Raw genomic sequence first — 16,718 nt, forward strand, 5'->3', positions numbered from 1 at the left:
AAAACGCAAAAAAGTGACAAGGCCTATGGCCTAAACAGGCCACAATGTACTGACCGGGAATAAGTTACTGACTAGCTTTCATTGGTTCAAGTACTAGTGTAGTGACAGTACATAGGAAGCTAGCTGCTCTATACCAACTCAGACCATTGACCCATCTAGCTCAGTATCATCTGCTCCAGTTGGCAGTGACTCTGAGGTTTCAGGCAAAGTTTGCAGCCCAGATGCCAGGGGTTGAACTTCTGCATATTAAGCAGATGCTGTACCACTGAGCTATGGCACATCCCTAGTCTTTTGCAGACATTCATAGGATTAGACTCTTTGTACACATTAAAAATAAACCTATTTCTTTTCAGAATGAGTTGCTATATGAAACAACTTTTGTTAACAACTGCATGCACTGAGGAACAAAATAGTATGTTTACTAATTATGAGAATGAACAAGGTAGGTAGGATGGACCCTGTAAGAACTGTCAGTTTATGACTAGTGGAGAAAGCATAGCTTGGGTCCCCTGAAGTTAGCACATTGTATCTGAGCTTTTGCACAATTTGCTAAGCCAAAACCTCTATTCACTTCCTTCCCTCTCATTTCTGTCTCAAGTGATGTACAAGCCTCCTCTTGAAATAATCTTACATTATATATGTGTCCTTCAGGGTGTTTTATATTTTATTTCATGCATCTGAGCAGACTCCATGGAGCAGGATAATCTAAGCTTGCTATCTCCTATTGTGTAAGGAACTAAGTGAATTTTTCCGAGTGGGCTTGTTCCAGTTTTGTATTGCTTTCAAATACATGCTGCATGGAGGGTACAGAAGGCTGCAGGTTGATTGAGTGGAGAAGGGAAGTAGATCTCTAATAGATGAGCTCTGCCCCTAGCCCTGAGAAAGGAATTAGTCATAGGTCTCTTCACAGTGGAAATTTCTAAAAAGCACAGCAACATATTGACTCATTGATCTATTGCTAAGTGTTCCATTTTCAGAACTATTATTTTGCCTCAAAAGAAATGACTCATAATGCACAGCATATGTATGAGGGGTGTGGGGCGACAGAGAGAAAATGGCAGATGGAGATGAGGAAAGAATTGAGGGAAAACTGTCATTAGAGGTTTCTTCCATACTGTGCACACATGTTCAAGAGGCCTTTTTGTTAAGCTAAGTTCTCTTCGAAGAGTATTACTCTTTCTCTAAAACAGCACTTTTTAATGGCTATGCCACTGGTTTTTTAAGGCTCTTTGGTTTTTCATTTAAAAATACACATTATCCTCTTGGTTCAGATGGTCAGGTTAAATATGATTGGTCTAGCTATAATTGACAACTGTTGGAGATCTCAGGTACCTCAAGAGGTATCTCCGAGATGAGGTTTAGCATTGGATTCTCTTTTCCTTTGTGCCAAATGCTGCAGTTTGCCATTTGCTTCTTCCTCGCTTAATTATATACCAAATGTATAGATCCATCACTCTTTTTACCACAGAATCATGGAAGAGGGAAAGCATATAGATCACAGATCCACTCCTTAATTAATTAATTAATTAATCACTCAATCAATCGATCGATTTCTATACCGCCCTTCCAAAAATGGCTCAGGGTGGTTTACACAGAGAAATAACAAATAAATAAGATGGATCCCTGTCCCCAAAGGGCTCACAATCTAAAAAGAAAAATAAGATAGACACCAGCAACAGTCACTGGAGGTACTGTGCTGAGGGTGGATAGAGCCAGTTACTCTCCCCCTGCTAATTTGAAACTTCTTCTTGGAAGAGCATTCTTGATGATACAGTACTGAATGGTTTACTAGATGCAAAATATTCTACATCGTATGTTTTAAAAATTGTAATTGGGCAAAGAGGCACCATTTACCATGGTGATTCTCTTTATTTAGCAGGGGGAGAGTAACTGGCCCTATCCACCCCCAGCACAGTACTTCCAGTGACTGTTGCTGGTGTCTATCTTATGTTTTGTTTTAGAATGTGAGCCCTTTGGGGACAGTGAGCCATCTTATTTATTTTTTGTTTCTCTTTGTAAACTGCCCTGAGCTATTTTTGGAAGGGCGGTATAGAAATCGAAATAATAATAATAATAATTAATGGCAACTTTTATTTCCATTTCCATTGCAAGAATGAACTTTTCTTTTTAAAAAACACCACACACAACGTAGAACAGAACATCTGGATTCTTAATATGGTGCGAATATGAAGAATAAATATAATGACTGACATGTCCCACAGTGTGATGCGGGCAGTTCTGAACCGCCCATGCTGCTGTATCTAAAGCACACGCCTGCTTTGCTGTGCAGTTGGGCTGTTCCACTACTAATTCCTGTTGTAAAATTGCATGTTGTGACAGGACTTGCATTGGGAATAATGCAAGTCTGTCACAATGTATGAACATGCAACTCTTAAGTTGTAGCAGTCTTGTTCTGCAATAATGCAAGTGTGTGTCTTAGATGCCTGCAGCAGTTCAGGTACGTCAGAACTGCCCAAGTTACACTGTGAGACCTGTCAGCCAGTAGTTCAAAAATTTTAAAGATATGACTTTTGCCAATCATCCAAATGTCAAATATCATTGTGTAGCTATTGATTACTATTTCTCTCTCTCAAAGTAATCCTAACTGGCTTCTTTCATTACTATCATTTTGGGTAAATGGTTGGCACTGGCTAGTAGGAGTCTCAGTAGTCTCCTCTTTTAATCTTTTTTCTGAGAGAAAACACCGTAATCTCACATTTCTAGGGAAAGACCTGTGTTTTTAATTGAGCTGATGACTCTGATTGCTTTCCAGATTAATCTCCAGGTGAACAAATATCATGGCAACCATCCTTTCCCATTATCTTCTTAATATGTTTTCTGTGAGTTATTAGGAATAGATCCCGAGAATTCTCCAACTCATTGGTTTCCTCTGCTATATGTATTTGTTTGAGGTTTCCTGATGGTTATCTTGGCTCGCCTAAGCCGTTTTCTTGGGCTATGCCACAGTAGCTTTACACAGGGCTTCACTTTATATGAGTCAGACCATTGGTCCATCTAGCTCAGTATTGTCTACACTGATGGGCAGCAGCTCTCCATGGTTTAGGCAGGAATCTTTCCCAGCCCTACTTGGAGACACCAGGGATTGAACCTGGGACTTTCTGCTTACAAACAGATGCTCTACCACTTAACTATTTTGTTCGTTCATTCATTCATTTTTACATTTATGTCTTGCTCTTCTTCCAAGGAGTCCAGAGTGGTGTACATGGTTATTTTTTTAACCTCACAACAACCCTCTGAGATAGGCCCAATACCCTTTGATTTGATAAAGTGAGAAACTTTTCACAAGTGAAGCTAAGAACAACTTTTATAATTTGCCACTTGTGAATGGCAAATAGAATAGAAAGTGGGAACATGCCATTGTAAAATCAAATACTGTATACAATTTGGTCAATGCATGTTGTTCATTTATTTTACAGAAGCAAGAAATGTTCCATTTGTCAAAACTGTCATAGTTTGCTCTCACTCTTTTTGTTCTTGGGGTAGAACACTTGGTTCCAGCATTCTGCAGGTGTAACAGTTCATTTTGTGAACTGCCCAGAGAACAACTGTTATAGGTGGGCCACTAAATAAAGTTGTTGTTTTCATTATGTTCTGAGTGATGGAGGACGGTGGGGTTCAACAAGTTTGCAATACTTTAAGCTATTGTCTTTTTTAAAAAGCCAGTCCTATTATTTAGCCTCTATTGTAGATAGAATTTATAATTTTCTTTCTTGTCGGGACAGATACTTTTTATTTCCAGTGGCATTAATTCAAAGATGACTGTCCGCTAATGGAAAGCCCCTTCTACTTAAGGGATGGCTTTCTTACATAGTGGAACAATGACATGAGAAAAATGTCCCCAGATCCAGATGACTACCTGGATCCAGATCAAAGTCTGTTATCCTTCCCATTGGACTGCACTAATTTGGTTTGGAAACCAAACTCACGGCAGGGAAAAGAGGAATACGCAGCAGAACCCTCATTTCTAGCCACACTCAATTTGGGTACCTGTACAAGGAGTGTTTTTAGGATAAAGAATGAATGAGGATGACATTGCAAAGCAAGGTTCCAAACTCTTTTTGTGCTCTTTTCTCACAGGCATGGAGAGGAAATGAACGAGAGGACTGGTTTCCTCATACTTACCAGGATTTAGAAGGTCTACCCTGTATTGTTGTGTTAACTGGCAAAGACCCACTAGGGGAAACGTTTCCTAGGTATGCTCTGAATTAATCAATAGTGCAAATATTATTTTAAAAGCTTCTTAAAATGACTACTTGATTTCCACTTTAAGTCCCACTGTTAATGCCTCTGTGATTAGAGAAAAATACACAAACACTAGTAAAAGGTGGTGCTGATGACTGAAAAAAATATTTAGATCAAGGATTCATTGCTCAAGATTCTAAGAACACATTTTTTTGTCTGTAATACAAGGGTTTTTCATGATGCCCAGAGCAGTCCTCTCTCCAAGTGAGGCTGCAACCTTTTAGTTGAACTCATCCTCCAACAGAACCTCACAACATTCTGCTTACAGGTGGACCTTGTTACACGTGGTCCCGACACATGCAGTTTCATGTATCCGTGGTCAGGCAATGGAGACCTGACCTTGGTATACGCAGTTAAAAGGGGGTTTAAATCTGTGTATCCATGGTTCCTAGGTGCCCAGAAATGACCACCGAGGTCCTTTCCAGCTACCATTTTTCTTTAAAGGAGCCATTTTGGTGCTCAAACATTCTCCCCCATTATTTTTTGCGGCAAATTGATGAAATTGTGGGTTGGGGTCATTGTTGGGCAGCTGGAGACCCACAGAGCACAGTATGGCACTTTATTTCTATTATTTCTGCCTTTTTCAGTCTTTTAAAGCACTTTTTTTTTAGCCTCTGGGAACCTAACCCCCATTTCACATAGCCTCAATGCCCCATTATCCACAGTTCCATTATCCACAGTTGTAGCCGAGAACGGAACCCACATGGATAACGAGGTCCTCCTGTATCTCTGTTGTATCCCAGTTCTCTGGACAGAATAAGGAAACAGAGCTGTAATCTAATTGCAGGCTCATCGCAGCCGTTGCTTCCCTCCATCCCCAAAGTTGGAGAGGGGATTCTATCTGCTTCTGTTATCCATTTACTAAAGTCCCAACATGGAAAATTCACCTGGCCAGGCACAGAGAAGGCAATACAAAAAGAACTGCTCCAAAAGGATCACAGTAACTATCATGGATTTTGTCATTCCCAACCTCAGTGCCAGAGATTGTGCCACTGGTTAATATCTGAGAAATTACAATTGGGAATAACCCCAAGAAAGGAAGCAATTCTCTAGCTTGTCAATGAGCATGAAAAATTATACAGAGTCAAGTTGGAAGAAGAAAATCCCAAAATACCTGTTGCTCTGTCCAATCTTAGGAGCACAAATTATGTTTCCCCCCAGAAGCACCAATGGGGACTTTATCATCAAGGTGGAGTCTCCTTGCAGACTTAAATCCTCCAGGTCCTGAATGGTAATGGTGAACTTCATTTTATTCTTGCTCATAGCTTCAGAAGCTGAAGAACTCTTCAAGAACAAGCTTGCACAATATGTACCACACAAAGGCAAGGAGGCACCTGCACTGCCATCACACTCCACAGTTCCCACCTCCGTTTGTAGCAACAATTCTTGTATGGGCAAGATCTAAGTCATGATCCCATTGGCCATGGATGCCATCACCCTCCAGTTCTGTAGTTCTTTCCGCAGAATCCCATTGAAGATGCAAGCAGTGCTTCACAGAGCTCTGCACCCACATGACTTGCCTGATACTAGTGCAAACACTGGAGTAAAACGGGAGAAAAAAACCTTGCATTATGCTGTTGTTCAAGATAGGGATTGCATCTTTTCATTCCAGGGAGCTGGAACTTGGATGAGTCTGGTTTGTGGGTGTTCCAAGGCTGCTGGAGCATCCTCAAGAGGATGTTTGCCTAGGTCTCAGCACCAGCATGTTTAAAGGGAAATGAATTATGTGAGAGGGAATGAGCAGCATGGATTAGATATTAGAGATGTGCAAATTGATTTAGGTTCGAAACTATTTGAATTGCCCTTAAAATAAAGGGCCTGTTTTGAGCTAGAAACAAAACTACCCCATTTCAAGCTTTAATCATATTGTGTGTTTCAGGCACCATTTTGGAGGGCTGTTTTTCTGGGGAGAGCTGGTCTACCAATTGGGTTGGCAGGTAAACCAGTCCTCCAATACAGGCCAATGTGCACAGTATGGAGCGGAGGCTGGTCTACCTCCCTCACGTGGCAGACCAGTCCATGGCAGGCTGACACACCAAGTCCAGAGTGGAGGTCTATCTGCCACATGGGGTGGGTAGACCACGCCTCTGCTCCAGACTTCGTCTGTTGTCTTGCCTCGGAGGATTGGTCTACCCACCCACCCCAATTAGTAGACCAACTCTCCCATTAAAATGGTGCTCAAAACAAAACATGAAACATTTTCATGAAACATGAAAAGAGCCCCTGGTGGTGCAGTGGTAAAACTGCCGCCCTGTAACCAGAAGGTTACAAGTTCGATCCTGACCAGGGGCTCAAGGTTTACTCAGCCTTCCATCCTTCCGAGGTCGGTAAAATGAGTACCCAGAATGTTGGGGGCAATATGCTAAAATCATTGTAAACCGCTTAGAGAGCTCCGGCTATAGAGCGGTATATAAATGTAAGTGCTATTGCTATTTTGAGCATTTTGTGTTTTGTTTTGAACACAAAATCTGTTTTGTGCACACCTCTATTAGATATGTAGAAAGCCTTCAAATTGTACCTAAAATGGATACCATCTGTAGGAAGGAGAAGAGCATATCTACACTATAAATGCTTACCCGTTTTATACCAGTTTGGCTTATTTCCCCATTCCATTATTATTTTGGGGATTCACTCTGCCTTGCATTCTGCTCCACCTTCCATCCAGTTTTTCTGACATTTAATTTTGAAAGTGATGCATATTACATGATGCTACAGGATTTGGTGATAATTGAGAGATCCCTATATCTGTCCCTCTATTCTATCAAAGTCCTTTCTCTGTTACAGGTAAGCCAGTCCTAACTATTTTGTAACTCCACGGAAGAGCAAAGATAAGCAGTTCACATTTGAAATGGCAGAGAAGGCAAATCCTTTTTCAAAACATGGGTTTATTGATTTTCTAGGTCCTTGAAGTATTGTGATCTCCGGCTGATTGACTCAAGCTATTTAACTCGCACGGCCTTAGAACAAGAAGTGGGCCTGGCATGCTGCTATGTTTCAAGGGAGGCAATCCGAGGGCCCATTGTGGCTCTTGACCTTAGCGAGAAGGAGCAGGAGAAGGCTAGTGTTGGCGAGAATGATGCTGATGAGCTGCTGATTGACTTGGAGAGGCCCCAGAGTAACAGCAGTGCTGTGACTGGAACCTCAGGTTGGTGGTTCATTTTGCTGTTCAGCGATGTCCTTTTCAGTGAGTGATCTTGATATGAGACTTTGGGCTTTAGGGGATTCTGAGGTACTACCGGTAGCTGCTAAGCAAGTAGGAGTCTATGGAGGAAGTGAAGTTTTTGCAGGAGAAGAGAAAAGAACAGGGCGTGAGTTGTAGGAGGGGAAAGTTTCTGTAAAGGAGGAATTGGAAAAGAAAATACGCAAGTCCTGTGGAGGACAACAAAATGCCAGGAGCTAGCTCCTTATAGCTTTTTATTCTACATAATAAGCAAAAACCCTGATTTGCAAGCATTGAAACAAGTAATATATGGCTTATTTGTTTTGTTTTGAATGACATTACGGCAAATGAAAACAGTAGCAATTGTCTGACTTAAAAATGAGCCAGATTGTCAATTTTGAGGTTGGACAGTGAGGATGAAGATGGAAGGAGAAGGAGTGCAAAAGCTTGATTGTCAAAATGACCATTATGGTTTCTGTCTAAATATAGAATATCCTTTGCCAGTTTGGTGACAGCTGTTTGAGGGTAACTGTAAGATATTATTAGTAATGAACATCTGCTTATTTATGTAGAATAACAGAACTCCAAGACCTAGCCTTGAATGTAGGTGGAAGGCTTAAATGTTCTTCTAATTTATCATTGTCAAAAAATATACCAAAAATATTATTTGCTAGGCCAGCTTTACATCATTTTTCCTGACTTGTGTCCTCTCTGTGAATAGTTGCCTTTCTTTGTATGTAGCCCAGAAAGAAGAAGGCAGGTGAAGTAAAGCCTGCAATGAGCCAGGGCCGCTCTTCATTTTACCAGTCTGCTTTAGCAGTGGTAGCATCTATACTTTTCAGGATGCTGCTCTAGTCGGAGGCTCATTGATCTCCATGATGCTTAGTCATGACTAACTAGTTTGGATGTTCCTCAGTATGAATGTAAAACTTATAGGACCAATATTGTTGTTTGCTATAGAATCCATCCTTTTAAACCATCCTCCACCCTCTTTTCTTTTCAGGTTCTATAGCTGAAAACGGCGTGAGTTCCTCCAGTGCCACAGACAAGTCTCAGAAGCCAGCAGCATCCCTTAACTTTCAGAATGTGGCCAACAGTTCAGTTGATGAAGGCTTCACTGCTGGGGAAACCCTGAAGCAAGAATGTGACTCTCTAGGAAATCAGATAGCAAGCAGTACCACTTCAAAATTGTCAGCAGCATCCTCTTCTGTAAGCCAGACATTTCGATGGCCTAGCCAGCCTATGAAAGAATGCAAGGCCTTTCGGATGTCCTTACCTCGGATTGTGATCTTGTCTAAAGCTGCCTATTGCCTCCTAGGCCCACAGAAAAGTGGGCAACAGCCTTTCTCCTCTTCTCTCTTGCCTCATGGTGATGTGTCGTGGGTGAGTTCACTGAGACCTTTGCTGCACAAGGACATGACCACTGAGGAACAGTCTTTGTACTACAGGCAGTGGACCTCAGCCCGGCAACACCATGCAGACTACAGCAATCATGGTGAAGCCACCAGCAGTAGGAGCTTTCATCCACGGAGGCTACTTCTGACAGGACCTCCACAGGTAAAAGAACTGCCTTCCTTTGGGCTGCTATGGCAGACCAAGTATGCAAAGACACTGAGGTAGGACAAAGCGGCTAATAACACAGAGGTTTGGGGCTATAAATATACATGTTAGAATGCAAGCAGCTTTGGTTAAAAAGGGAATATAAATGCTTTGGAATGCTTTCCTTCTGTGCTTCCATATTCACATGCTTCTATAATCCTGCAAATCACGGAAGAGAATGGAAAGCAGGAGCAAATCTATGGTTTAACTTAATTTCAGTAGTGCTATAAGGCACAACCTATCAGTGCCACATCAATGTCGACTGTGCACCGTGAGTGCATAAGTTAGCCATGGATTCTGTACTGCAGAGCAGGATAACTTCTGGTGTGATCACTGTGCTGGCATCTTCATGGAGTCCAGAATGCTGTTGATGTTGGGTTATGTCTTGCACCATGCATTTCGTTCTTTAGTTATAATGTGCCTCACAACGTGTCCTTTTACTTCCTGCTGTGTCTGAGTTGCTGGAGAAATATATCCCCAAATTTATATCAAATTCTAATCGCTTCTCTTCTCTTCTCTTAATAAACTGCCTGTTGCCTTTTGGGTATCATCTGGAAATCCATGTGTAGGTGGAAATGTCCTTGGTAATTAAAAAAAAGGATATTGCTTCCTAAATTAAAAAAAACCAAATATAATTGCCAATAAATGTGTGGGATGATTTCTTATACTTTGCTGCTGAGTAACCATGACAGCTGAAAGCAGCTTTTGAAATCCTACATTCTTGCCTATAGGTATAATATGTCCACTTCCCCCAAGCAATGAGAAGTATGTGACTAGTGCTACAGAGTTTCATTTCCTTTGGAGGAGAAAGTGGTGGAGACTTGTGGTGTCTTTGTTAGTTAGTTGTTTATTTACGATCCTAGATCAAACATATGGTGTCTTTGTAATACTTGTTTTATTTGCAGACTAGTAGGTGAGACCTGTTGTTGACAGGGCAAAGTCATTTTGCATAGATTACACTGCTAGAAATGTTTAAGAAATGAAATCCAGGAGGCCCTCTGATACTGCGGGAATAATGTTCATGGTAACTGCAGTGTTGGAGTGCTTGACTTAACTTTGAAAATGGGGTTGGGTTCCTTAGAAAAACAATCCACTCTCATGGCAAAAGTGGATAAAGCAGCCTGTGTGGGGAGAGTGGCCTCCCTGCATATCAGCTGAGAAGCGAGAAGAATGGCTTAGGGGGATAGAAAATCATGAATAAGTGAAACTATGCCCTGCAATAATTAAATTAGTGTACAGGGAGTTGGCCTGAGAATGGGCAAAACTGCTGTTCAAGGGCTACCTGAATATGTTATGGAATTTTTGTATTAATGGGCTTGCAAAAGGGAAGTAAAAGAACAGTTTGAAATGTGTTTGAAACTTCAAACATTGGTATTTTCTTGAATAATTATCATATATGGTAAATTTGAGTCGTCATAAATTGGATTCTGAGAAAGATATTCTGCTTCTTTCGGGAATGGTGTCATTTTGGAATTATTGATCTGATTATTGAGCGTTAAAAATCTGTTGAGAACGATAAGAGTTAAAATGACAATGTTGTTGTTATTGTTAACAATGTTGTTATTGTTATTGTTAACAATGTTATATGTTGTTGTTAACAATGTTATTGTTAACATTAACAAAAACAGTTAAAATGATTCAACATTTCTTTTAAAAATAAAAGTAAAAGCATTTAAACTTTCATTGAGCATATTCCAGTGTAAAAAGTAGTGCATTTGGCTAACATCAGTGGCAGGATTGTGTATGTGAAATTTGGTATCATTGGGAAGTATGACTTTATGGCGCTATTCTCACAATGGGGGGAAACTGGGCCAGCCCGGTTTCCCCCCATCATGAGAACCACCGGGCTCGCGGGCGTGCCCGGTGGTTCTCTGCTGGCTTGCCCGCCAAAGTAGCCCTCCTCTTATATGAGCTTAGCAGAGTGAGCACTCTGCTAATCCCATTTTGGGGGTCATGAGTTGTCAAGGCGCGGCTCTGCACTGCAGCAACCCGCGAGGAGATCCCTAGGAGGCTAAACAAGCCTCCCAGTATCGGGGATCTCCCCAGGATGCCTCGCACACTTGTGCACGGCATCCTGGGACTTCCGGGGGCCAGGTGGCCCCCTAACCCTGCCGCCCCTAGCAGCTCCATGATGGAGCTGGTAGTCGTGTGGGCGGCCAATCTGCCTGCCCAGGGCTTCATGGGTGATCGTCTGCGGGGAGAGCAGGCTAAGCCTGCTCTCCCGACCAAACCTGCCCAGGCTCTACACACTGCTCATGTGTAGAGCCTCTATTTCTCATAAACAAACACATCCTTCAGAATATATAATAGATATAGAACCAGGCCCTACAAGAAGCAAGAAGACTCCTAAAAACAGGAAGCAGAAATGGCAATCCTGCATCAGTTGCCCAGAGAGCTACTGTTTCAGCACCCCAAGACTGTGCCTTATATTAGTTTTAATGAAGTCTAGCTAAATCCAATATGCTTGCTTCTCTCCATTCAGAACTGCAAAATTGGCCTGAGACAGTCTCTTTGTGCCTCCCTAGCTAGAGGGTGTCACCTTTCAAAAGCTGGAGAGAGATTTGACCATCAGGAAAACATCTCCAGCCATGAAAGGTCCCAGTCAACACATCAATTGGTCATTCAGTTCTTTACATGCCAGATTCTCAGCCAATTTTGATCTTTCACCAGTGTGCAGACACCATTTGCAAGTTCTGGTGTACTTGATTCCTCTATTATTCAGAAGCTCAAAATACATAGATTTGCATAAAAATAACTCTGTAAAAAAATTTAGAGCAAAGTAAACTCTTGATAATTGCCATGTACCCCTGAGAATTTAGAGTGTGAGGGAGGAATAGGTAACTGTTATTTTAGAATTCATAACAGCCCTGTTATGTTGTACATGTGTTCTGGTGTCTGTATTACACTTTAGATTTCTTGTTTGCCTTGAACCTGAACCAGAATCAAGCCTCTGAACACAAAGGGCAGGTTCCAGGTTAGTGTTATACTTAGGTAATGTGAGAAAAATATGTTCTTTTAAGTGGTTTGTACTACTCCACGATGTTGCAGAACTGCTAATGGAAAACCTTTTCAGGGACATGTGAGATTGTACAACATTCTGTGCAATTAGCTAATGTCCCGTGTTGTGCTAGTATAACATCCTCCACTAAACTCAATAACTAGTCTGGAGTACAGGTTACTTCCTTAGTGTAACATCTTTACGCCACTAGCAGCCGTACACTAGCGCAACACTAATCTAGATACTGTTCAAAAAATGATAACTGATTAAAAATAATATTTTTCCTCAAGTTAAAATAGCTATCATTGTATTCTTTTATAGGATGACATTGCAAATGGTTCAATGCCCTGATTTGGAGAGATTGTTCTTATGTTAAAAACTGGTTTTAAAGTCTACTGGGGAAAACTACTCTAATAATTTTGATTAAAAATGAACATTTGTGTGAATTGATCAGTTATATATCGACTGTTTAAATATATAACTAATAACTGTTGGACAGTGAGAGGAAGAAGAGTGGATAAATCAATAACCTTGTCAATGACATTATTTTTATTTGTACTGAGAGGGGATGGGTTTGAGTCTGGCATTTAATGACTCAAAAGAAATAGCTAACAATGAAATTAGATATGTGGGATATATTTGAAGGTCATCTGTTCCAAACCCTTGATGTAGGATCCTCTGAAAATAGGATTAAATAATACTCTGTCTACAAATAAATTTGGACTGAGGAGGATTAAGTTGCAAGGGATGGTTGACTTGCAGGCAAATGGGAAGAACGAAAGAGCCATGGAGGTGAATGTATGAATAATGACCTTGTTTTTGCACATGGTTACTGAATCAAAATAGCTTCCCACAGCACAAAGCCACATCCCAAAGACAACTGTAATGCACCATTTTTACTGCTTAGAAGCTCATAGAATTGGTAAGGTAGGCACAATGGTCTTCAAAAAACAAGATAGGATGTTGGAACCCTATTAATATGTAGTTGGTGCCCACTGTTAAAGAAGCACATAGACATTTCTGGAGTACCCTAACCCCTGACTTTGCATTTCCATTTAGAAGAGGTTCTATATTGAAACGACGCAATAGCAGACTATAGTAGACAATTGCTTCTTTGATAATGCAACCCTGCTTTTTATACTACTGTTTTCTAAGATGATTATGCCCTTTTGTTTAGGTGGGGAAAACTGGCTCTTACTTGCAGTTCCTACGGATTCTGTTTCGCATGCTGATCAGATTACTAGAGGTGGATGTGTATGATGAGGAAGAAATTAATACAAGTAAGTCAAGTGGACTGATCCTTATTGTACTATTTGTAGTGGGATATGAAATTAACATATTCTCTGTGAAGCTTTCAGATTGCCTCAGAGAAGGGTAAGTATGGTTAAACCAATTTAGGAACATCATTGTTATAGACATACACATAGCATTCGTGGGGGGAAATCTGGTGTGAGTAATGGACCATCTGAGGATATGGGATAGAGATGTGCATGAATCGCAAAATAATTGAATAGATTTGTCAAAACAGCAGCCATTGCTGGCTGTTTCAATGAATCAATTCAAATAGATTCAAGTGATTTGGCCATAGGTAACAATGGGGAACTCGAACCACCCCATGGATAGGTCCTAGGGACACCAAAGTGGACTGGATGGTAGGGTATGATGGATGATACCTATCATCAAACCCTAAAAGAAATGGCCAGGCAGGCGATTAATTCCCCCACCCCAATCTTTCACCCAAACTCCCATCGGATCTTAAGGGGGTTTGGGGAAAAGGTTAAAAAAAATTAAATTGCCCACTTGCCATTTCTTTTGTGGGTTGGGTAGTAGGTAGAACCCATCATGCTGTACCACCCATTCACTTTGGTGTCCCTAGAACCTACCCATTTTGATTTCCCCATTGTTCCCCATGGCCCAAACAAGCAGAGTGCACATATTTTGCAACCCTGCCTTGAAAAACACTGCAGAACAGAAGCACACAGTCCTTAATTTTACATTTAATTTTGCATAGAAGCACACAGTCCTCACCAGCTACACTTCCGCCTTGCCACTTTCTGGCGGCAGTGCTCACTCTACCAAAGGCTGCGTGTGGCTGTGGAGCTGTTCCCTGCAGCCTGCATGTGGCATCAGCATGCACTTGTCGCCACACATGCTGATCACACAAATGCTGGCTATGCAAATGGCTGTGGCACATGAGCAGTGGCCATATGTGTGCCAACGCCACACACGGACTGCAGGGAACAATGCCTCAGCAATAGCACAGCGTATGATACTCAGTGCTGAGAAAAGAAAATCACAAAATCAAACCTTCCTTGACTCCCTCCTTTCTCCTCTCCTGTTGTATCCTCTTCAAGGGCACACTTAGGGCTCTTGAAGACATTTTGAAATTACCTCATTTTTTGTTCCTCCTCCCTCCACCTGGCCAATGGGGGAACAATTGCCCATGACAGCACTTGACTTGTATGATAACAAGCCAACCAAGAGGCAAGGAGATCTCAAGTCAATCGAAAGCCAGTGGCATTCAGCAAGGGGGAAAAGCCCACCAGATTGGCAGTCAAATTGATTTAAGGTCGAATCAGGATCAATTTGATTCAAGCTCAAGTCAGGCCCTTTATTCTAAGGGCAATTTGATTTGAGTTTGAATCACTCGATTCAAGCTGAGCATGATTCGAGCTCAAATCAGTTACACTCAAATCGATTTGCACATCTCTAATATGGGATTTAATTTATGGACAAATTGACTGAAGAAACAGTGCATCTGTTGGACAAACACAATCAGACTCATTTATTGGACAATGGTTTATTTCATATGTCAACGATAATTGTTCTCAAATCAACCCATATATCTTTAGAAGCACTTAATTTCCATAAGGCAGGGGTTCCCAAACTTGGGTCCCCAAGTGTTGTTGGACCACAACTCCCATCATTCCCAACCACAATGGCCAAAGGCCATAGTCCAATAACATCTGGGGACCCACATTTGAGAACTCCTGCCATAAGGTTTTTGTATTATAATTTGAAGATCTGTCTTAATTGACAGTGATTGGTTTTGAGATATCTATCTATCTATCTACCTACCTACCTACCTACCTACCTATCTATCAGATTTGTACACCGCCCCAAACTTTCGTCTCTGGGTGGTTAACAATAACATAAAAACAAGTTAAAAGCATACACAAAAACTTAAAACAATTTAGATAATTTAAAATCAAACACAGATTAAAACCTGAAAAAAGCTTGGGTGAAGAGGTTTTCAAATGCTTTTTAAAAAATTGTCAGAGATGGGGAGGATCATATTTCGGTAGGGAGCACATTCCACAATCTTTATGTTTTTATTTTGTTTATTTTGTTTATTTTGTTAAGTTATTTCTCCTCCAGTACATTACTGCTCAGGGCAGCTCACAACATTTATAAAACAAGTTACATATAAAATTATACTAATAAAATTAACCAAATTAAACAAGTTAAAAATCCAAGCTCTAAAACCACAATCATAATTCGCTTTTAAAATTCCAATTTAAATTCTTAAAGCTAAAAACTAAGAATTATAAAAACTAAAGAACCTACCAGATATACGCAACAGGTGAAACATTAAAAAGACTCTTTAAAAAGATGATTTAAAAAAAAAAACAACCCCTGAGAGAGGAAGCATGGTGAAGCTCTTGAAGGAGGGCGTTCCAAAGCTGAGGGGGCCACAACTGAAAAGGCCAAAGGAACCATTTTGTGGCTCATTTCTTTAAAAAAAGAAACCACCTGTTTTCTTCTCCCATGGTTTTTAATGGGTTTTGGAGGCATTTTGTTCTTGAGGGGCATTCCTGGGCTCATGGGGGACCCACAGAGCATACCGCAGAAAGGGGTTTTTTTGCTGTTTGGGGGCGGTTTTCTGGCTTTCCCCCACCACCCTGGAACCCAATCCTCCTTTCCTCATAGTCATAATGCCTCATTATGCGGTTCCATTCTCCGCGATAGTAAGCAAGGAATGGAACCCCCACGAATAATGAGGTTCTCCTGTATATTGAATAGTATGAAATGTATGACTCAGTACAACAGTGCTGAAAGATGTACTTGTATATTATATGATTTTATAAGCATAGTAGTATAGTAATATTCTAGGATATAAAATGGCTATTATTGTTTCAGTTAGAGTAGAATAAACGTTTGAATTATTTTGTCTTTTGTTCTTTTTTTATAAGAATGTGGAGACAGACTTGTTGAATCATGCCAACAACCTGTTGGGTAGCATCTCCGATGGCTCTTGTGGAAGCTCATGGTGCTTCACAATGTTGTGCTATTGTTAGAGGAACCACCTGAGTACAAGTTGCATAAGAAATTCCCCCTGCTGATATTTATGGGTTTGTGCAGGAGATAGTTGCAACAAGTTGCACTAGTGCAGAACTAATCTGGGACAAAGATGAATTGCTTCACTCAATGACCATGTGCTGTGTCTATTCTCTAGCACAGCAGCACTTACACTAGTGCACGAGTAATCTGGATGCTTCCCATTTTTCAAATAGTGGCTGGAGTGTTCAGATGTCTCCAGAAGTTTACAGGCTGAGCATGAAGTGACAGCAGGCCTGTTGTTTGCTCCAGCATCTAGCTGTCAGAGGTGCACTGCCTCTGAACACAGAGGTTTCATATAGCCATCATGACTAATAGCCATTGATACACTCATCCTCCTTTAATGTGTTTAATGTGTCT

The 16,718-nt window shown here is 41.0% G+C and overlaps 1 protein-coding gene across 14 annotated transcripts in view; it reads left to right on the top strand.

Moving 5' to 3' along the window:
- Positions 1–16,718, top strand: part of GREB1L (GREB1 like retinoic acid receptor coactivator) — a 270,059-nt gene that overhangs the window by 214,204 nt on the left and 39,137 nt on the right. For all 14 annotated transcript variants that reach the window (XM_053243286.1, XM_053243284.1, XM_053243292.1 and 11 more), the window contains 4 exons: positions 4,099–4,214; positions 7,164–7,408; positions 8,427–8,980; positions 13,198–13,300. In XM_053243286.1, coding sequence (XP_053099261.1) covers positions 4,099–4,214; positions 7,164–7,408; positions 8,427–8,980; positions 13,198–13,300 — 1,018 coding nt within the window. The remainder of the gene's footprint in view (positions 1–4,098; positions 4,215–7,163; positions 7,409–8,426; positions 8,981–13,197; positions 13,301–16,718) is intronic.

This window comes from Hemicordylus capensis, chromosome 4 (assembly GCF_027244095.1).
Source record: "Hemicordylus capensis ecotype Gifberg chromosome 4, rHemCap1.1.pri, whole genome shotgun sequence".
NCBI classification, from domain to species: Eukaryota; Metazoa; Chordata; class Lepidosauria; order Squamata; family Cordylidae; genus Hemicordylus; species Hemicordylus capensis.